This window comes from Antrostomus carolinensis, unplaced genomic scaffold, assembly GCF_000700745.2.
Source record: "Antrostomus carolinensis isolate BGI_N321 unplaced genomic scaffold, ASM70074v2 scaffold7317, whole genome shotgun sequence".
NCBI classification, from domain to species: Eukaryota; Metazoa; Chordata; class Aves; order Caprimulgiformes; family Caprimulgidae; genus Antrostomus; species Antrostomus carolinensis.
The window spans coordinates 33,196-57,045 of NW_010329430.1; the positions used below are offsets into that span (position 1 = coordinate 33,196).

At 38.2% G+C, this 23,850-nt stretch overlaps 1 protein-coding gene across 1 annotated transcript in view; it reads right to left on the reverse strand.

Moving 5' to 3' along the window:
- The window catches only part of LOC104528521 (PR domain zinc finger protein 5), a gene marked incomplete at its 3' end in the record, with an annotated part of 48,703 nt that extends 25,183 nt beyond the window's left edge, over positions 1-23,520 (reverse strand). The window contains exons 1-5 of the mRNA XM_029086102.1: positions 23,371-23,520; positions 23,176-23,259; positions 14,763-14,885; positions 975-1,158; positions 77-251 (exon numbers count right to left, since the gene is read on the reverse strand). Coding sequence (XP_028941935.1) covers positions 77-251; positions 975-1,158; positions 14,763-14,885; positions 23,176-23,259; positions 23,371-23,520 — 716 coding nt within the window. The remainder of the gene's footprint in view (positions 1-76; positions 252-974; positions 1,159-14,762; positions 14,886-23,175; positions 23,260-23,370) is intronic.
- Positions 23,521-23,850: the final 330 nt, after the last annotated feature.

The following is a 23,850-nucleotide window of genomic DNA, read 5'->3' on the forward strand; positions in this document are numbered from 1 at the left end:
TTAAGCCAACAGAAATAAAAGATTGAATGAAACTGATTTAAATGATTCCTGAAAAAACACTCCTGTTTCTACTCACTGTCTCTGTAGAGCTTGTTTAACAGGGAATTTCTTTCCACAGTTTCGGCACTTAAATTCCTTTTCCTCACTGGGTTTTTGGTGCAAAGTCTGAAGATGCTCAGCTAGAATCTCCTGGCTGGCAAAACTGGATTCACAGTTTGGGCATGCATGATCCTCTTTACAGGTGAGTGGATCTGATTGGAGGCAAAGAACAGTAAGGGAATAGTTTTCAGATAACATTTTGGTTGTATTAAAAGAGACACTCTGCCAGAAACAGATTTTGCAAAATGGCACCACAAAATTCACAAAAGACATCTCTGAATGGATTACAGCCAGCCTATCTTGAGTGCATTACCATCAGCATTATTGAAAAGGGATGCAAAGTATTAAGTTGGGTGTGACTTAGGTTGTTAGCCTAAATTAGTTGTCCAGGTCATCTCTACTTTGATAATGATACTGAGAATTCACCAGACAGCTCAGGTCACCTACCTTTTCTTAGACATCTTACCTTTTCATAAAACTGTTCAGCCAATCCTGATGTTTATTTCTCTCCATTCTAAGTAAGAGGGAAACTACCCCTCTCAGAGCAAAAACTTAGCTTTAAGAAGACTGTATGTCATGTGACATTAACTCCATCTTTAGTTCAAAAATTAACAGTGACTTCTCCTGAAATCTAGGCTCATTCATTCACTCAGTATTTACAGGACTGGCTTATTAGGCAAATTATTTACAGGACTTGCCGCTTATTAGGCAAAGAAAAGAACCTCAACCCAAGCGAAGATACCACAATCATACAAGAGCTCAGACTACACCTGGGGAGCCCCCCAGTTCCCCAGTCCTTTACACAGTTAGTGTTCTTTCTTTTTTGTTACTACTTTAAAGCTTTCAAGTTATCCTATTTTTTACATCTTGTTCACCTGCAATTTTTTCACCAGTTGGTTGCACTTCTTTATTGTTGCCACTATCTTCGTCTTCGTGGATAACAGTTACTTCCTCCTCCTCCTCTTCCTCTTCCTCCATGTCACTGTCCAAGTACCCAATCAGAAGTTCTGTGTCTGTGTCAATATCTTCCACAGCCAGATAGAAAATATTTTCCCCTTCCTGTTGCAAACAGCAAGTAGAATCAATGAGTAATTATGTCAGAAAAAGTAAAATCTAGAGACCCTGGACTAACATTAGCCCTCAAATACGATAGCTCCATTCCTCAGGGAGCACAATGCTAGAACAGCTTTTCTAAGACTTCTTTCCCAGTGTGGCTGCATGGATAAAGCGTCCTTGTATTCTGGAAATATTCCCCTGCCTCACCTGTGAGGCTTTTCCAATATGCACTGTAGCCTAGACCAAGGCGAAGGTGGAGTTAAAGTCTTCCTCTCCTGCCACACTCTGCCTGACAAGAGCTTCAGAGTTTGGAAATGAAACATTTGAGTATTAGAAAAATAACAGGATATAAATAATCAATGTGGGGTTAGCTCTGTCCCCTGTTGGCTGCATGAATTATAACCCAGCTTTCAGTAGCATGTTTACATAGTGTTATTTTCTTTCTCTCTCCCCTGCCTTAAGATTCCCAGCCTTCTTCATGAAGAGGTTTTCAACCCTGGTCAGTTATCTTCACTATCACACTAGCAGGCACACCTGTAAAACACACTTTAAACCACTAGATCAAAAACCTCTTCCGGTTCAAATCATGTAGATACACAGATCCACAGGCCAAAGATCCAGTCCAGATTCTACATGAGAGGACAAACTACATAACAATAAGCTCCAAAACCTTCTCCACAATGAATAAACAAGCTTCCAAATAGATAGATAAGCTAACAACTTTGGTCTTTAACAGTATTTAGTTAAAGTCACCAAGATTGGCGAGGTGGGGAGGGGGATCTATAGCAAAACCAGCTGTCTCCTAAACTGATCCACAGAGCTGCTTTTTTTCCTTACCACATGAGAACCAACTGCTTCAGGTACTACTCAAAGCACCAAAGGAGACTCGTTTTTACACAATGAAGACTTCCAAGTTCTATCATAAATCTTAAAGCTTACCTGATTAACATCCAGAAAAGTCAACTGAGGCTTCTTTATATTACATCTAGCCAAATATTTTGTAACAAGCTTCCTAGCATGAGAACAAGATAATGATTTTTTTATTTTTGTAATACACTAAGATTAATTTAAACTGCCAACAGAGATATAGCATTCCTCAAGCTTTAGAAGGTCTGTTATACAAGAGATGCTGTCACACAAGAGTGAAACCTATTTGATTCAATAGACTTAATACAGATGCTGCTTTCAAGGACACACCACTTTTCTGTTCTTACCTCAACAACAGTATTTGAAAACAAAACTATGTATTTTGGTTTGGTTTTTTTTTTCCCAAGATATATTCTGCAGTCCAGATATCTATCAGCATGCCACCCTAACTCTTGCATACATCTAGAAGCTGCTGGTTTTCATATGCCTCTGTCAAGTTGCAGACATCTTTAATTTACTACAGTCTAAACTCAAAACAAATCATGTACTGAAACTCTTGACATGAGGAAAAGTGAAATGTCTTTCTACACTCAGTCTCCACTTAGACAGGATAAAACCACCAGGGTAAACTTCCAATACATCACTTTAGGACAACCTTATTCTGAAAGAAAGAATCTTATAAATGGAAGTATATACCTATTACTGGCTTGCCAAAAAAAAAACCAAATAGAAAAAAGAAAAAAAGAAAAAGCCATGTAACCCAGGCAAAAATAGCACAGAACCAAACAGCACACTTTTCAATTAGCTCATACGTGATACATCTTACAGCACACAGGAAGTCTGGGAGAAGGGCAAGCAGAACTAATTATTCAGGTAAGCCTAGACCAAGTGCATGAATCCCAGCAACCAAGCTCTTGCCACTACTGCTTCATCCTCACCATCTCTGCGCTTCCCTTATGTACATCTCAGACTTCTTGTATAGGTCTAAAAGCATCCTGGTTCTTTCCCATTGGTGTGTTTTTGGTTAGAAAAAAAGACTAACAGAAGAAATACTAAGGAGACTCGATGCCCGAGTGAGTGCTCTTGGTTATATCTGAATTGAAAAGAAATTAGCTTTGGTGCCAGCCCAAACTAAAACACAGCTCAAACCCATTTCTCCTCCAAGGCTAATTTGTTTGGCTTTTCCAGCCAAACAAATGCTAATAGTCAGGTATTCAGAGCACTAATTAATCCAGATATACCCACACTGTAGTAGCTCCTCAAGGCAGCATTTTCAGTGAAACCAATGGAAGTTCTCCAGAAACCACAAAGGAATTTAAGTCTCTCCCTCAACCAGCAGCACCTGCACGAAGCACATTTATCTATGTGCATGCAGACACCAACACGGTGAATGTAGTAAGAAATCTTTTGAATAATTTTAATAATTTTAATAATCTTCCCATTTCCAAGAACACATCTGCAGTTGTTCCACCAGCCCACCTGCTTAGGTCATGCTGGTTGCTCTGCTAACGATGATGTTCACCTGCAGCAGGCCACAATGGCCACTGGGAGGCCACAATGGTCACAGTGGCATCACAATCTCCCTTCACACTACTCCTGTTTATTATTCCACTTTGCTTCTCTCATCCCCTGCCTTGATTGTCATTTTCTAAGCTCTGAGCCACACTGACCTGCCCAGCAAACACAGTTCTCTTGTTCCAACAGTTCTTGCTATCCCATTTTTGCTCCACTACAGGCACATCTCCCATTCCAATTCTTGGCTTTTCCATACAGTTAAACACCTTTATGTGTGCTTTGTAAGAGTGGAGATGTGAATGAGAGATGGAATGTGGGCCAAGAAGCATTAACAGGCCATCAGACTTTCATCCAAAAGGGTAAGAAATATGTCATCACTGCTGAAAGCTGAAAACACAGGAGGAGGAGGTGGCAGCAGATAGTCTTGTGTTACCCGAGGGAGAGTAGGGCTTTTCCATCCTCCAGAGCTTGATCAGCTGGCTCCAACTCAGCCATCCTAATCCTTACCAAGGTTCCCCCCGCACCCACAACTGCTCCTCTTAAAGCACTATCTGGCTTCCCTCTACAACCAGCTTCCTGGCAGCAAGCCAGCTCTTCAGCCTACCTGTTCTGCCAGTTCTTTGCTACCTCTCCAAACAAGCACACTCCCTTTCCTGATCTTTGCCTGCAGCTCCAGGGTGTTATGTTTGCCAGAGTAAAACCAATCTTGGCAATGCCTGTAAGGGCAGAAACCTCAATCCAGGAAATGTGTGGAGGTGATTTCTTTGGGACGTGTGGCAGGAGAAGACAAAGCCACAAGCTCAGGAAAGGTCAAAAAATGGCATGCAATGTCAGGAAAGGCATGATCAGGGTAACGATGCCTTCCCAAGAGGGAGAGCAGACCAGGTGCCTCTGGGAGAGAGTGGGTGAAGCAAGACAGCCTTCCAGAGGTGCTGCTGAGGAACAAGAGACCCTCATCCCTCTCAAGCAAGGAAGGGGAAATGGGTGGCACAAAGAACCTGGGGGAATTTTTTTCTTGTTTTCATATTAGCTCATATATTGGAGAATGCTTGACTGTTTAAGGCACGGTATCCCTGTCCCACTCAGTCTGCTCCTCGGTGTGCAGTGTGTTTGTGGCTCTCATCAGCCAGGAAGCAGAGAGACTTCTCTTCAAAAAAAAAAACAAAAAAACAAGCCACAACAAAACACCTTTTAACACACACGTGTAATGGAGACGTTCAGCCCAGGAACTCAGGCTATATCTAATCTGAAGCATAGCACGTGAACCACACACAAAGGAGACACGGAAGCCTCAGCTCTATCTACTGATCTGTTCCTCTTGTGCTGTATTGCATGGTAAGGTAGACAACCTTCGTGTTAAGGTAGATAGCCTTTGAGATGTGAACGTGAGATTAAACAGAGCACAAGGTTACACCAGTATGTCAGTTCCTACATTTCTCCTGTGTTCTGACACCTCACTGCAGGTTTTAGTGACAGCTCCCAGTGAAGTTTAGACTTTTTTCTTCCTTATTCTTTAGTTGCAGTTATAATCTTGCATTAAATTAGAAGCCATTGCTTTTAGTTTCCCACTTGCAGAAGAATGTGTTTTACTGCAGTATTGATACTACGTACTCAAATCTTGCAATTAAATGCCTCAGGAATTTCAGTGATGTGTACAATAGCAATACAAATGAGAGCTGGAAGAATTTTTTTCCCCCCTGTGCAAAAGTATTCTTCCCATCCTTCAGTGTACATTTCAATTCAATACACATTTTCCAATCTTCCAGCTTAAAAATAAAATATTCTTGTTTCTCTGTGGGGAGAACAAAAAACTAATTCTGGCAAAATCACAAATATGGTGGCTCTACAGAGAAGCACTGAAACTTTTGATTATTCTTCTTGCTGAAAACTTGTGTTGTTAACAGCAAAACAGTTTTTTTTTTTTTTTCTTTTCTCTCCCCCTCCTGCCTTGGGAAGGTTTCTAGCAGCAGCATTTTAAAGGCACATGCAACCTGGTCTAGTGGAAGGTGTCCCTGCTGATGGCAGGGGGGTTGGAACTAGATGATCTTTAAGGTTTCTTCCAACCCAAACCATTCTATGATTCTATGGCACTCCTTCCAGTACTGGCATATATTAATGAACCTATAGGATCCTGAACTGAGACACTGCAACTTACTTTTTGGAAGTCTTCTTTAGAGGCTCTGTAGAAAATACAAACCATCAATTACAAAAACATAATCCATTTGCTTAGATTTGAGCAATGTATTTACATCCTTCTTTCTATAGAGGTTTTATAGAGGAAATATATAGGTTTCACAACTTTAGTTGTACTTTCTATCAGAAGGCACCTCTGGAGGTCATCTCATCTAACCCCTCTGTTCAAGCAGGGGCACCTACAGCAGACTGCCCAGGGCCATGCCCAGACAGCTTTTTAATATCTCCAAGAAGAGAGACTCCAAAATCTCTATGGGGAACACATGACAGCGTTCAGTCATCCTCACAGGTTGGGGGTTTTTTTGTTTTTTGGTTTTTTTTAAAAAGTACTTAACACATGGCAGTGTTCAGTCATCCTCACAGGTTGGGGTGTTTTGTTTTTGTTTTTTTTTAAAAAAGTACTTCTTCATGTTCAGAGGAAACCTCCTGAGTTTCAGTTTGAACACATGACAGCGTTCAGTCATCCTCACAGGTTGGGGGTTTTTTTGTTTTTTGGTTTTTTTTAAAAAGTACTTCTGGATGTTCAGAGGAAACCTCCTGAGTTTCAGTTTGTTCCCACTGCCTCTTGTCCTGACACTCTGCACTTCCCTTTGATGAGCTGCACGAGGTTCCTGTCAGAGCATTTCTCTGCATTTCTTGTTGAGGTCCCTCTGATTTATCAGCCACCCCTCCTAGCTTTGTATCATCCCAAACTTGCTGAGGATACACCCTGCCCCATCATCCAGAGCATTTCTCTTTTGATATATGCTCTCTTCAACTATTCCACAACATCCTTGTACAAATCTAGTTAGACAACACTGCTTTCAGCATGCATCTGTTGCAGAGGATATTAACCACTCCAGCAGTAATACTAATTCTTATGCCATTGTTTATTTCCAAAGCATCACAGGAGTGACCCTGCATTTTTCATGCTTTTTGAGAAAGCTCAATTTTTAATGTCTTTTCTTTTTTCAACTCAAAAAGAGGAAGAAGCAGATCCCATAGGCTTTTAAGCTTTCACTTGGGACCTAAATACCAATTTTCCCTGAAGTTTACAGATGTTCAGATTTAGTGTTCCACTCCCAATCTATCTTTAACTGAAGTGGCATTTCACTGTTTAAGAAACACTGGCTTAGTAAAACTTAAATCCATGTAAAACATACACAGAAGTTCACATATGTGACTCTCACTGCCACAAGTAACCACTGAACTCAGCAACTAAACACGCTTTCAGCAGCAACGAACCATGCTATATGGCACCATACACTGTAATAGATGCCAAGCACCCTCTGGTAACTTGCAAAGTCCACCCATCTGACACTGTTCAACACTCCCAGGAGCTCTTCAGCATGTTTTTGACTGAGCAACTTAGAAGTAAAGCCTTCCAAATGCAATGAAAAGATTTTCAAATGAGATCACTCCCCACAGTGAACAGGAATATTTGAAGCTACAAATGGAAGTAGCAGGGCTAGAGTAATTAGCAAGAATGAGGAGGATCTCATCATCACCAGGATGTTTTGGATGACCATTAATTCAGCCTTCTAAAGGCCCTGGCTTCTTTGGGAGAAGAAATTAAAAAAAATAAAAAAAGCCAAGACCCTTTTGACTTGAGAGATAACATGAGCACACACATCTTCCTGCACATATTTGATCATGTTCATCTTCCTTATTGCTGTCTTTCTTACAATTGCCTATGTTAGCAGAGATAACTGCAGTTCAACGCTCTGAAGTAGCAAGAATTTGATTTCTGCAGGGATTTTTCTTCCTTTCACATGTCTCTCTCCCACCTTCCTCCCCATCTAAAATAATACAAGTAAATGACAATAACTACATTGACTTTAAAAGTTACTATTTATCATATAATGCTAAAACACTTATTTTTTCCTTCCTATATATTCAAGAAAATGTAATGATAATAACAAATGCCATATTCCAAATTTTTAACTCACAACACAGTATCTCAGAAAAAAAAAAAAAAAAAAAAAGGCACTTAGTGATAACAAAACTTGGGAAGAGAAGCCTGTAGAAATCCATGGAGAGACAGGAATGGTAGATCTTTTTGAACCTTAATATCACTACTCTGTGTACCAGCTTAGTATTAAGAGAGCCTAAAATCAGAAATTAGTTACATTTACATTAAAAAAAAAAAAAAGATTCTGTAACCTCAATGATGAAAAGGGTCTATATGATTTTCATATTCATAGTTGCTTGGTGTTACTGAGGTTCCTGTTGCAAAAATCAAAAATGTAAGAGGTAAAGTGTAAGGAATCTCATGAAGAAAAACACTTACTTCACTCTTCAGAAACTTCTAATTTTGAATTCTTCAGCAACAGAATAACCAAACAGCACTAGTATGTATGCAACAACAGATAAATGCATATGACCCTGGAATTAAAAAACTTTTGTTTTCCTTCCAAAAAATTCAAAAATTCATCAGATTTCTAGTTCTCCCCTCTGAGTGTGCAGGAAGGCAACAACTATGTTCATGTTCCTTCTTACACTGCATAACAAATTAATCTTTCCTTTGTATCTGGAGCTAAACCACAGCAGTTGCTCTATTACCTGATGACTTCTCCCCAGCTGAGAAGGGGAATCAGGAAAAGGAGAGGCGGCCCACGGGTTGAAATGAAAACAGATTTAATGAAATAAAAGTATGGAAAGTTATACTCAGCCCAGAAAATGTCTGGCAGCCACAATAAACAGAAAAGCAGTCCTCAGGAATTGTAAGCCAGCCCCTCCAGGGATAGCAACCCTCAGAAGAAGACACAAGAGGAAAAGAAACCCCTCTATCCTCAGTAAACTCCCCCCTTTCTAACGAGTGTGATGTTTATGGTATGGGATTCACCTGTTAGCCAGCCCAGGTGAGCTGCCCCAGCTGCTGCCCCTCCCAGCTCAAGCACCTGGCTGACTTGAAAGCCAACAGCCACATCCCATGGCTGGCCTGGGATTCCATCCCAGTGAGACCAGGACAAGCACTCAAGCTACCAGTAAGTGCCAAGTAGTCCTGAAAACTGTCCTGTACTGTGTACATTTACTAAGCAGCCTAACACAGTTTGCACTTGCTTTCCTCATGTCTCCTTACTCTTGCTTTTTAGGTAATCCAGTTTTACTCCACCTCCCTCACATACTAATCTTCCTCTGCAGACATTTACTGTTACTGCACAGGGTTTTTTTACCTCAAGACTAACCAAGACATCATTGAATTACGCCACACTAACAAACACACATTTGTGAAATATGACTTTAAACCACTCTACCACCTGACAGTAAATATCCTCCTTCACATTAGTTTTTCCTTTTCATTATTCCAACTCACTGTTTTCTAAGCTACAGCAGATCACCTCAGTGTCTGCTTGCTAATGAAAACAATATTTGAATTTAAAACTCTAGCTGGCTGCAATTCTGTTTATAAAACAGTTTCAATGTTAACAACAGGATCTGTTTTGCACAGTAATCTCCAGCAGAGAGTGTTTAATAAAATTACAACTGACAAACAGATAAACTTACCCATTCTGGATAAAGGAATATTGAAAATACAATACTCTACCAGTCTAAAAATTAAAAAAAAACCCAAAACTGTGGTATTTTTGACAGGAGCCATTTCCTTTTGGTGATGATAATTACAATGCATTTTTGCTACATCTCAGAAATCACATTTGTAAGTAAATAGGTAGGAACAGCCCAGGGCAAAAGGGATTACAATTCGTACAGTTACTGGTAATGCAAAAGTTGTCATTTTAAAGCTCCTTTAAATATAGTAGGAGATTAAGTCATTCAATTACAACTTGAAATAAGTTAGAGAAGCCTCCAGCAATTCAGCTGTGCAAAACACTCAGAAGAGCAATTGGTACATATGCAGGTACCCTCCAACTTTTCTGTCTTCTGTAGCAGCCAAACAGTGGTATCACTCACTGCACAGCTGTTAAAAATCCTTCCTCTGCCTTCCCAGCCAAAGACAACCTGACCACCACAGCTGTCCTGCTCCAGAGCAGAGGCAGAACTCAGTGCCCAGAATGTTCCTCACAACACCACCAAGAGCTCCCACCAGGACCCAGGTTTTACAGAATACAAAGCATTACAGGGAGAAGGGGAGAGGAAAAAACAAAACAAAACGAACTACAACCACCCACAAAACAATAAACCCACTTCCCCTCAAAAAAAACCCAAAAAACCCCACAAACAAACAAACAAAAAAAAACTTCCAAACAAAAAAAAACCCCACCAAACTTAATTTAAAAAATAAAATAAATAAATAAATCCCATGCCCTCTAAGTCACTTTTTCACCACAGGAAGCATTTTGCACAGAGTCTAAACATGATTATTGGGTACAATTTAGCTATGATGAACTAATCATATTTTGTATTCAACCCAGGATGTAGAATCACAGAATGGTTTGGGTTGGAAGGGACCTTAAGGATCATACAGTTCCAACCCCCCTGCCAGCAGCAGGGACACCTTCCACTAGACCAGGTTGCTCAAAGCCTCATCCAGCCTGGCCTTGAACACTTCCAGGGAGGGGGCAGCCACAGCTTCTCTGGGCAACCTGGCCCAGTGTCTCACCACTCTCACAGGGAAGAATTTCTTCCTAATATCTCATCTAAATCTACTCTTGTCCAGTTTAAAGCCATTTCCCCTTGTTCTATCACTAACTGTCCTTGTAAAAAGTCCCTCCTCACCCTTCCTGGAGCCCCTTCAGGTACTGGAAGGTCTGCCTGGAGCCTTATCCTCTCCACACTGAACAGCCCCAACTCTCAAATGTGGTTTACTTTATTTCTATACAGGGACACACACATTCACTTCATCCTCTTTTAAACTCAATACTGAGCACTAGGCAGCAAACAGCAAACTCTTTTGATATCAATCACTTTATTTTGGATATGAGATTATAACATTTATCACTACCAGAGTGACACCATCAGGATTGGAAATGTTCTCAGAGTAGACAAAAAGCAGCTGTTGGAGCATTTGGAGACTGGAAAGAAAACTAGTGGGAAAGGTAACTGGTGGAAATTAGCATTAATGGGTATAAAGAAGGAAATAATTATTTTCCATTCACATTTTTGCTAGCTTGTACAAAGTCTAGAAAATTGTGGAGGGGCAGTGAAGCACACGAACAGCGTTAAGGTCTTAAGCATTCGCAGAACAGACTTAGGACAAGCAAGATAAGTCCCTGTTCTGCCACTGTGGTTTACTTTATTTTCACATTTTACTGGCTAGTATCATTAATCTTGGTCAAATATTCTCTGTGAATCAATTTTAGCTTGTGAGATTCAGTGCTAAAGGTTCACCTTAAAGACTAAGCAGTAGAACTGATAGAGAAAAATTAAATACCTGTTTAAAAATTCAGCCAACCCCACAAAAATCTTCGTGAAGTACAAATGTCTGGAGAAAATGTAGATTTCATAAGGGTAATTTTAAAGTGCTGGTTAGAACACAAAGCCTCTAACCATCTCTACCTACTCTATTTTCTTGTCTTAGCGAATCAGCCCCTTCTATAACTATGCAGACATAGTCTACTTTATCATATAATATGTAATTATTCAGTTGGTTTAAGATTAGGAATTTTTTTGTTTGATGTCATAATCTGTGTTATGAGTTCTTCTATTTTTTTATTTTAAGTACTTGTTCAGCAATGCAACTTCTTCATTTTTCACAGCCATGTTAACTTGAGTAACGATAAGGAAGTTAAAACAACTTTACTGATGTAATTCATAGTATCTTCATCTTTGTAAAACATTATTTTAGCATCTTGGTGGGAAGCAGGCAACTCTCAACTCAAATTAAAAGCTAAAGTTAGTGGAAACATTCCACCAATGTTTTGCCCACTGATCTCATAAAACAAAGTGCTACTGCATCAAGTGGCCTTAAATCTCTTCATCTTAAAGGCAAAGATTATGGAATTAAAATCCTGAAGGATTTGTGGGCTGTGTTGGTTTTTCTTTTCCCCCTAAAGGAGTAGCACAGCTTTGGGATTTCCATCCCCATCTACTAAAGTGAGATCAAACCCTGCAAAGAAATAAGTGCTCATTCAGCTTTTTTCAACACTAGTACCTACTTATTTTATATGCAATTAAATACTTATACATATATACACAGCTTCAAGGTCGCCCACATAGAATACACAAGTTACTTTAGCAGCTGATTATTGATGGTACTAAAAAAGCAAGCGTATGAGACAATTTAGTAATTTTTTGTTTGTTTTCTTAAGTTCGCCTTCCCTATATTTTTCATCATTTTGTACATGCTGATCATATTTATTCTATTTTTCCCTGCAAATGTTCCAAATTTTTTCTGTGGGAGCTTCTATAGGACTAACATTATTGCCAGTCTTTTTTTCTTTTTCAACCACCCTTTAACTCCAGTATGATCCTTTAAAAAGGCAGGCAAAAAGCACTAAGCACACTCTAAGCAAGGTATAGCATTATGCAATAGAGCAGAACATTTTCTTTCTATTTCTTTATTTAAATAATCATTTTCACTATCAAAAAAACCCACTGGTATGCACTAGGTATTGCATTAAACTTCTATTCAGAAGTGAGTGTTTACTGAGTGTTTCATTTCAAAGATGATAATGAACATTAATTGTTCACACAATGTTTGCTAACATCGACTGTCATTTGCTATCACACTACCCATGCACTCATGACTTTCTAATCACTGACTAATGCCTAGAACTCCTCATCTATGAGGACATTTCATATTTGGTGCTACAAGGAGGACAACAAATCTTTTGATAGATCTTGGTATGAGACAAAGACAGAAGGAAAATATACAGAAATAATTGCATAGGCAGTGGTGGTATTAAATTAACCACTAACTTGTCATGGACATCAGGAAAAGCATAATAAAGCAGTCATTCAGTACTGACAAGAGTTTTTGCTGAATGGATGAATAGTGAATGCTCTTTCTTATCCATTACTCAAAATTCCATTGTAGCCTGGATGTTAGGACCTAAAGAAGCCTGAACCAAAGACAACAACCTAGACTACAGGCCCAGAGGAAAAGCAGATGAAGCTGTCCACAGTGAGCTAAAACAGGAACAGCAACAAGGTCCAAGGAAACAGTATCAGCAGCAAAACTGCAGTGGTGTTCAGCCAGCAATATGTGACGGAATGTCACTGACTGACATCAGAACAACTAGAGGTTTGGAAAGTAGGAGGGACAAATCAAGTGAAGGCTGGCAGACAGGCAGTTCGGTTTCCCAGGGCAGGAGATACAACAGCTGCATGGAAATCACAGAAAAGCTCAACTGAGACAGGAAGAGGGAGGTAGATACCTGGTCTGCAGGGGAACTAGTAGCAGCAATCTCACTGGGCAGCGCTTGCTTAACATCCAAATCAGCAAACGGTCCCTCTGGTGAGCAGGAAATTTAAGGACTTTGCCAGGTCACCAACACAGAAATTGAAATCACTAGTGTTGAGTGCCACTGAGTACAAACAGAGGGGAAGTGCCAAGGGAGAGAACAGCAGTAATGCATCTTTCACAGAATTATATGCTAGGGCTTTACTAATATTCTTTTTCTATTTAGTAGTTTTAAAATATTTTTTTTCCTATTTTATTTAATCAGAAATGAACTTAAGTTTATTTTGAGGCCAAATTAAAAAAAAAATATATATTTTTGTTGCCACAAAAACAATGTTTTTAAATTCTTTTGTCAAGGATCTGCAGGCAAATCCTAGGGAAAAAAGTAATCTCATGATGAACAGCAGAACAATAATTTTAAGAAATGCTGATAAACATCAGCAAAATAGCTTGGGTTAGCCTGAAACAATATTTTGGAAAGTACACATTTTGAGCAAAAAAATTTAACACAGCTATGTAATTCTTACTTATGTGGGGCTGGAAATTATTTCACTGTAAAACTGTGCTGTTGAAAAAAAAAAAAAGTATGCAGATAGTTTATTTCCTTCATAATCTCCAAAAGGACAATAGCTGTAACTAGAAAAATATCACTGTCTTTGTTGCATTCTGCGAAGTCACAGAATGCTTCCAAAAATGAGAGATTAAACAGACTAAGACTCTTCAGTTTGAGAAAAGAGCTGTCAGATAAGAGAGGAAAGAATATAATAGGATTCTATAAAATCAAGGGTGGCATAGAAAAATGAACATAAAGTAACTATTCATTGTTATACAAGGACTAGGGAATCAAGTGACATTAATAAGTTTCTAGAAGAAAAACAGAAGCATGTTTCAACATAATGTGTAATTAAAACAGTGGAACTCATTACCACAGAGTGCTGCAAATGACAAATATAAAAATGTAAAAAATAAGCTGGATAAATTCAGATCCACGGCCAAGACTAGAAAAAATATATATATATATTTTTTAATTAACTTACCCTCAAGCGCTGCCTGATCATCCTATCCGAGAATTAGCTCCTTCAATTCTCTGTTTTCTACTGGAATATTTTAAGCTCCGGTCGTGCTTTCAAACCTCTCACACTTTTATATTAAATTTTAAACAGTAAAGCAAACGCTTTATTCTGCTTTCTGCACACCTAAGCCCTTCCCTGAGTTGGCCAGGAAACACAACTAGGCCTCTAAATCATTAGTCTTGATTCAGCCAAGTACATAGTTACCTAGTTATCTTTTTAATTTCCACAATGACAAGAAAACAACTACATTCAGCCAAAAACTTAACTTTACTGAGTAAGGCTGTAGTGAGAAAATTAAACTGTTGTTACAGTATTGAGTTAACTACTCTGGATTTTATTTATTTATTTATTTATTTAAACTGTTCACTTTACTTTCAGACAGGAGAAAGAATTCAAGTGATTCAAGTGATTCAAAATGCAACTCCATCACAGTGGATTAATATACACCTTTCAAAGAACACCAGATTCTAACTAAGTACCTTTTTGGTCTTTCATCCTATCACTGGTATTACATTTAAGCACAAGAGTTCACTTCTTAAAAGAAAGGTAGGAAAAGGAAAGCAGTTTGCTTCTTTTCTCAGATCTTGCAATTTTATTGCAAGAGATAAAGGCCAAAGAGGAGATCAAATTAGTACATCAACAACAAGAAGTAAATGGTAGGAATCCACCAAATCTACCTGGATGGCTGCCAGGTTCTTCTGTTCCTGTGATGGAGCCTCATGGACAAAACGCAGCCAATTGGAATGGCGTGGATTGCTTGCATCCAGGATGTAAAGGACCTCACCTTTATTCCCACGGACCTGAAACATTTTAAAAAAAATAAAAATAAAAATCAATCAAAATTAAAATTGTTTACCAAACACACACAAACATCTGAAACACTAAGGCATGCTTGTGCTCAGCAAGTGAATCTTGCATTCAATAGGTACCCACAGCTGTGGTGCACATTCACCTTTTCCATAAGCATATCTATTCACCTCAGAATAGGGGGGCAACTGAAATCCACCAATTGGTGTCAGCTTCCTCTGTTGAGCTCCCCCTCTCTTTTCTTAGCCTTTCCTTCAGCAAACTAGTATTATGACTGACTCCTGGGTCTCTCTAAATCTGACAGTATGGTCACTGGTGCTCATGTCCTTTCCTCTCTCTTTGTTCCCTCATGTCATCTTTTTCTTCGTGACCTTTCCAGAAACCGATACAACCTGAGAGGTCCTTCCCCATTCCAACCTTATCATTCCCTTCCCAGTTTTCTTTTCTGAGTTCTCCTTCACACGTTCTGATGCCACCATTTTACTCCTACAGTCTGCCTATCTCTTCTCATACCTTCCTGTCTTTTGTCATTCAGTCTCTCTCTCATCACTTTCTCCAAATTAAGGTTTTAAGCTCTCCTGTCTCCAATTCCTTTTCCTTTCCTCACAGCTCACTATTGTCTTATCTTCCTTCTCCAACACGCTGTCCAAGAGCAGATCATTTTCTTCTGTAACCTATACATGTCCTCTAACTCACTCCTCAACCCACTTTGCAGCATTTCTTTTCTGCTGACACTACAGACAAGGCCAACAGTAACTTAATTCTGGACAAAAAGGGTAGGACAATCTTTTCATCTTGTGCTATTCCAACCACCATTTGGTTCCAACAGCTGAGCCTGAGTTCAGGCTTTTGTTTGTGATTTTCTGTACTCCTGCAGTCACTCATGTCCACATGGTGATCTTTGCCTTCACAGTTCTTCACCCTTCATTTTCTTTTTTCATTCCTGATATTGTTCTAGACTCGCTTGTCTTTTGCTCATTGTGCTCTAGCAGATCCTATCACCCTCTACAGCCAATTCCTACATTCATCTATTTCTGCCTACTTTCACATTTCCAGAAGCATCTCAACCTTAACCATTATAAACAGAATATGTCCATATCTGAATTCAACTTTTCCACTATCTTTGCCCCTTCCCTCTTCTGTAATATTACCAGCTGCTCAACCAACTTCCAACTTGCATTACCAGTTCTGTCTCCATTCCCATCCCCACTACTCCATCACTAAATCCTCTTTTTGCTTATCACCAATTATAACTTTCCTCCTTCACATAAGTTCCAAATCTGGTAGATATGTTTTCATTACTCTTAATTCTTACTGCCCCACACCAATCCTAAATATCCCAGAAACTTATAAAAACACTTACTGAAAACTATATTCCTCATTTCCCTCTGAAGTCTTCCAGCCTCAGCAAATAGCAGTCAGTCTTAAACTACACCTGGCTGAAATTTTATCAAAATAGGAGATTATTGCAGTAAATAAATTAGTATACTATGTAGGTGAAAGGCTGTAAATTATTTAGTAAAGGAAACAAACATGTTCAGGTTTTGTCCACTAAGTGAAGAAGCCACTTTAAAAAACTAATTGTGCACACAAGATACGTCCTCTCCGTATCAGAAGCTTTTGGCTATCACTACAGATCCATAAAATTTCTATGACTGTGACAAAATTCCATCTTACATTAAAAAAAAAAAAAGAAAATAGAAATAGAAACTCAGTACCAACCAAGTCATTCTTCCCTCTCGAAACACAAAGACATGCTGCTGAAAAAATACAGCTGCCACTGCCATAGCAGAAATGGCTTGTTTTGTTTTAAATACTAACTCACTTGAATCTCCACTGATACAGAAGATAGAGAGCCATGCAGAAAGGTCACACAGCCACACTATTATTCCATGTGATTTATTTATATAATGAACATATTTTCTTTTTCATCTGTCAACAAGAAGTATCTAGAGCAGGTATTTCCTAAGAGCTAGGGATTTCAGCTATTTCAGATCAAAATTAGATTGTCTTCATGGCTTTGTATTTAAATTGCTCACATTCTTGCTATATTTGTTTCCAATAGATGTACTATCATATTTCTTCAATATGGCTACTTAAATTACCTAAACATTTAGGATATCATTAGAAAGAAAAAACTGTATTCCATTACAATAATAGCTGGTGACAGCATGTTGTTCTCAGATCAAAACAAAAAACCTACTGTAGTTCTGCAAACAAATAAAAGTCTTCAACATTTATTACTGTTCTTCCAAAGGAAAACATCATATCTTAAGAAGGACACATCATGAAAAAGTGCCAATATTTCAAACTTTACAAGTTGTTTTACTTATAATCACACATTAACCACAGTGAAAAGTATCAAACCTACATATTTAAATGTACCTGGAAAGAACATTATTTAACACTAAGCACTGCAATGGGTTTCCCAGAGAGGTTGTGGAGTCTCCATCCTCAAAGATGCAGACACTCAAAAGCTGTCTAGACACAATCTTGGGCAGCTGGCAGTAGTGGACCAGATGACCTACAGAGATCCCTTCTAACCTCAGCCATTCTATCATTCCGTGACTATCACCTTGGGAAGCAATGCCTGCTCATTATTGGAACCCTGTTTTCATCAGGAACATGGGCAGAATGAGTGCAATCAAACCATAAAAGCAAGCTCCACGTTTACACAAAAACGCATGCTAACAGTGTATGTACTTCCTGAAAAGCCACCTGCCAAGCAGAAGCGCTGCACTGATTACACTGTAATAACCACCCAGTTGTAACAGGTAATCCACAGAGCAGAACCTCACTTTGAGGGAAAATAGTTAACATTGCAGATTAGGATATTTGAGTAATTAAAGTCAAGGTAATGGCTTTATGATTTAGCTACCGAAGTACAGGTTATAGAAACCTACCATGTAGATCTTAGAGGTTTCCATCAGATCTTGACTTGAGTTGGCAAGAGAAGGAATCAATACCCTATTATAAAAACCATACATTACAGTATCTACCTTTTCATCCATCCTTCTTCATTTGCTTAGTCCTTAAATAATGTAAGAATAGTTTATATTCATTTCAATGATACACAATCATCTCAGTTGTGCTTTCTCAGTCTCTGCCAATCCATAAGAGATACCAAACACAAAGCAAAGACTTAACACAGACTCACAGAACCACAGAATGTCAGGGGTTGGAAGGGACCTCAAAAGATCATCTAGTCCAATCCCCCTGCTGGAGCAGGAACCTAAACGAGATTAAACAGGAAGGTGTCCAGGCAGGTTTTGAATGTCTCCAGAGAAGAAGACTCCACAACCTCCCTGGGCAGCCTGTTCCAGTGCTCTGGCACCTTCACAGTAAAGAAGTTTCTTCTCAAGTTTAAGCGGAACCTCCTGTGTTCCAGTTTACACCCATTGCTCCTTGTCCTACCATTGGGCATCACTGAGAAAAGCCTGGCTCCATCCTCCTGACATTTGCACTTAACATATTTAAAAACATTAATGAGGTCTCCCCTGTCTCCTCCAAGCTAAAGAGACCCAGCTCCCTCAGCCTTTCCTCATAAGGGAGATGCTCCACTCCCTTAATCATTGATAAAAGAATACAATAAATCCCTTAAAGACGTGCTATATTTTCCATTGCTTTTTTCACCTCGTAAAGAAATATTGCTGCATCAAATACACAGATGTGGAGAAGAAAAGTCAAGAAAAACAGTCAAAACTACTTAACACAGACTAGACTGGTGACATTTACCACTCCCTTTTTCGCTGGAAAAAGGCAACCAATCTTTGAGCACTACAGTAGTTAATCCCAAACTTAATCAATATTTCCAACAAATCAACAAAAAGAGAGATGTAACAAGTTCAGATTAGAACACTAGCACCTCAACCTATCAGCGCGGGCTTTCTAACATTTTAAGTCAAAGTCACATAACTGAACATGTGATTCTCAGTCACTTTTGGGAGTATTCTTCTCATCACCAAAACCAGAAGATCATTAAGGTGCCTGTTCCAAAAGTCACTAAAATTAATACAAAGTCATATACATAACATGAATAAAGAGGACTAAATCAAGCTTTAAAAGAGGTGATTAATGAAATTTAGCTAAATAAACAATCTGGTAAGAATATTAATAACTACTTTGGACACCTGTCTATCCCAGTGGGGATTAATTCAACAAAACTGAAAATCTAGGATGCAAACTTGCAATTGAGATAGGGCATCAATGTCTGACTGCTATGTGTGGCAAAAGTTACTTTAAATGCAACCTGTATAAAAATGCATCCAGATGCATTTGTCAAAAAAGAGAGAAAAACAAAAACATTTCTGAAAATTAAACAAAGATTTACATAAAGACATTAAAAGCAAACTATTTTAAATGTAAATACTACCTGAGGAATAATGACTAGGAAGGTAGTCTTCACACAGAAAAAGAATAAAAACTACATTGTTAAGAACAAGATTTGTAATATTACATTCACCTTGAGAGCAAACACAGGATTCCTCAAAATTTATTTTGTCATGAAACTCAGGACATAATTCGACTTAATGCCTTGTATATAAAAGCATTCCTATGCCAGAACCACATTTTACAGGCAAGATATCAAATAAAAATATAAAAAAAAACCCCACACCACATCACCATTAGCTTGAAGTGTTTGACTTCTCATACCTCAGCCCTAAACATTAAAGCTCTGATCTAAAGCTGGTTGTAGCCAATGGCAGATTTTCCATTGCCTTCACTAGTTTCCACGTAGGTTTATTTAACTGAAAACAATTGCCATTGCAAAAGTGATGACAGTTAAGTAATAGAAACTTAAGTTCATTTCATTTTGTCAAAGAAATAAACGTGAACATTAGCTTTCATTGAAGGACTGATTTCCAGCATGTTTCTGTTCTTCTCGGTTTTAATATAACAATAAAGAAAACATAATCTTGGCAGATGGACAGAAACCAAACCTGAAATATGTAACATTCAGCATTACAGAACGTATTGTGTGCCATCCCATCCTGACCAACTTTCTTCGTGGTATGTCAGAGTATTTGAAGAAGGACTAAGTCTTTCCAGCCCTCCCTGTTTTAACGTTTGCCAAAGTCATCACCAAAAGTATATGCTTGCCACAATCCAACAGTACTGAAATGAATGCCACTTTCTTGGTTAGGAACAATAACGAAAATAAACTGAACAGATATCTTCCCTTTGCAAAGGGACATCTGAGAGTCCAGAGGTAAAAACTTGTTACCTTTAATACCTAAAGATTGCTCTGTTCTTGCCTGAAAGCACTTGTTCTTCCAGCAAATACACATAATTTAAAATTGCTATGCCAAGTACACTAATACAGACCAAGGAAGCAGTATTTAATCAAGGTGTTAGCAGAATGCTAAGAGTAAGAACAAAACTCTCAATTAATCACCAGCAACCTACTTAACTAGTACAACAAACAATGCAGTCCGAGTAATAAATGACATGGAGGTTGGGGGATAGCAGGGAGGTGGTTTTTTGACAGAAAGAAAGAACAAGTACAAATCCAGTTGGACATTTTCTTGGCTTTTTATTATTACTCCTAACTATATGGTTACCACAGGTTTGGCTTTTTTCCTTCTCACATCACTCGTAAATAAAACATTTCAGCACGTAACTCTTTGCAAAGATAAAAGCAAGATCAAGGATGATTCCCCCTCCCTACCCCAATTCTCTGGAATCTGTTGAATGAGCAAGTGTAAACCTCTGATTTCTTCAAAACTATGCAAGCTCCAGGCAGACTAATAGCATTCTGCTATATTTAATTTAAACACAAACTCTAACATCCTCAGAACTTTATTTAACAAAATCACTGGACCCAATAAATTTTTTGGGTTCCATGTTTTCCCAAAGACCAAAAGAAAACATAATGTGTATAATTCTGTCTCAACATGACATCTTAAAGATGCCAACTCACAATGCTGGTCTCGGAGAAAAAGGAATAGCTTGATCAAAACAGACCACATCACAGACCACAACTCTACACAACTAGAAATGCATGTGGTAAACTTCCTCACACAAAGCTATTCCACAAAATTGAAGCTCCGATCCCAGGCATCACATACCAAGAACTGTTCCATTAATGTCAATTTTTACTTGACTTACAAAAAACCCTCTACTACTCAGCCTTCTTTCTAAAGGTATGCTCTCTGAAAATGCCTTTTTTTTTTTTTTTAACTGCCATCAGGCTTTAGCATGCCTTCATCCAAGAGTCTTGAAATTATTTTTAATATCTTTGGTACAGCTGACTACACACAAACTTGGCTAGTTGCTGTGACTGCCTCCCACAGTCTCTGGAATAACCATCTACTTGGACTGTTCCAATTTTTTACTTTCTGCATTCCTAGTCTCTATTTTCAACTTAAGACTACTCACAGCATGATTTAATTTATATTCTAAAGCTCACTTTCAGATCAGCGTCAGTAAATATGAACAACTTGGGTTCAAACATTCAGGAAGTCATAAAATTTGGTATGCAGGAATCTTTTCAAGGCTCTCAAAACTAGGTTACAATAAGATATTATGAAACAGTTTTTAGAACAGCTCATAAAAAACTTATTTTCTGATTTGCTGTTGATGGGGTCATATTAGTGTCATCAGTAAATACACGCATTTGTCTTTTATTTTCTGTCTTACAGAAACAGATAAATTTCATTTAATTATCAGCAATGAGGCATCTGGAAAATCATACAGCTTTCCAACAAACTTAAAGACCCTCTTGTTGCTACAGTCCACCCACTATCCTTTCTGAAAACCTTGTTCTACCTGAAGTATTTTTCTGATTTAAAATAAACCAGCAGAAACATCATGAAAAGGCAAGTGAGCCAGGACACATTAACATGTACTGTATTCAGCAAACATTTGTATTAAAAGCACATTGTAATGTTTTGTTTTCAGCTGAGAACAAAAGATGAAACCAGTTGCTCTGAGTACATAACCAAAGGAAAGAGGGGGATAAATCATCCACACCTCCTCTCTGGGAAAGGATATTTTGGGCACACCCTTAGACTAAAAAAGAAAGGAAAAAAAAAAGGAAAGAAAAAGGGAAGGGGAAAAAGAAAGGCACATGGATTCACAGGCTTGATGTCACAGTCATCTAGGAACATTCTGCCACTCATATGGAGTTTGGGTTTAATGTGATGATGGGCTTTTAGCATTCTCTTACTTGTTGTTCCAATGTGCAGAATTTATTTACAGCTCTGCTAACATCATATCAATAAGCTGCTCAGCAACGTTAATGCTAGAGGGGTTGTTTTTCAAATAAACATTTATCTTGCAATAAATGCACAGACAACAGACTTTTTTTGTACAGTGCCACACAACATAAAAATAAGTCATCCTTCCACCTCTCACCATAGAAAGGTGAAAAAGAAGGAAACAAGTCCCCTCCTCACTGTAAAACAGGACTAAATATGCATTCAATAGAAACTGTTTGGCTGTGGGGGGAAAGAAAAGAAAAAAAAAGGAAAGGAAAGTAATTCTGCTCAAAGAACCACAGCAGAAAAGAAAGATTACAAAGATGGAACAGAAGCACTGAAAAGCAGGTGTTTATAACCAGCTGGAAATGTTATTGCAAGTATTTTCCAATTAGTGTAATCTCCTCAACTAGGTAAACTGAGACAGCTTTTCGCTACAGGCAAGCACAGCTATGACAGAAATTAGGATGGGTTAAGGACCTAATTACAAGACCTAGTGTATAAACTACTGTTCCTGCCTAATACATATAAAAACAAGTTTAGAAGAGCCCTGAAATTCCTTACGCCTTCATCTACCCACAGTTTTTATTTTGCTGAAGATCTCACAACTACACATTGCATTACAAAGTTGCTAAAATTTAAAAATTTCACTTATCATACAATTGCCAAACCCTAGCACAAATGTTTTCTATTACAGTTGGAGGAAGCTATGAGCTGACACCCGTTGACCAGCATAAATCAGTATCTCAGTAACTTACAACCATCCTGCAATATTCACATTACTTTATTTTTTTATTATTTTCACATTTTTCAAAAATTTTTCACTCTATTGTTATGTTTGGTTTGACTTGATATTTTTCACACTCCATTGATTAGAAAGTATCATTTGTTATTTCTTAATTGTTTTAAAGAAATCAATCCCCCTCCACTCAAAAAATATATTTTGAAAATCATCAGTAAGTACAAAATCTCACTACAGTATCTTTCAGCTAGAGGGGGAGGAGGGGAAGAATTTGTTACTGTAAAAATTTAATTCTGAGAACACTTTTTGCTAGGTGTGATGATGTCACTCTACACTACTCACTTCCCACCTGAGCCTGCAGTCTGTGTCTTCATCCAGTTCCTGTGGCATTCTCTTCTCCCCTGCAAAGGGGCCAAATTTTTCACCCTAAGGAATAATTATAAAGGAAAAAGAATTAGTGAAGGGAAAAAAACAAAAAACAAAGAAAACCCCACCACCAACAACAACAACAAAAAAAAGGCAAGTGAATTGCCAAACTCCAGCAGAGGTATCATTTTTAGCTTCAAGTGGAAAAGGACAGTTTTTCTTTGTCATCCTCCTATATGCCAAGAAGTTGTACATCCTTGAGGGTTCAACTTCAAGCCCATTCCCATTCTTTTCACAGCTTGGAGAATCTCTTAAAACCATACCTTTCCTCTACATGCTTGTCTCCCCTTTGGGAAATACCATTTTTCTTTATTTTAAATAAGGCTAAAATTTACAAGTCAAATTTCTTACATTTCTTATAAGATTTTCAGGAAACACCTTGCAATAGACATCCAATTAAAAAGCAAAGTATTTGGCAAGCACAAAGTTTACATTAGACTTATTTGCAAGATTATTTGCAATACTACTTTTTGAAGTGCCACAAATCAAAACACTGAATAACTGAGGTTTTGATCATACAGAGAGATTTGTTTAAAAATGGAAGGAGTATGCAGGTGCCTATGAATTAATTCAAGCCTTTGTAAACAAAAC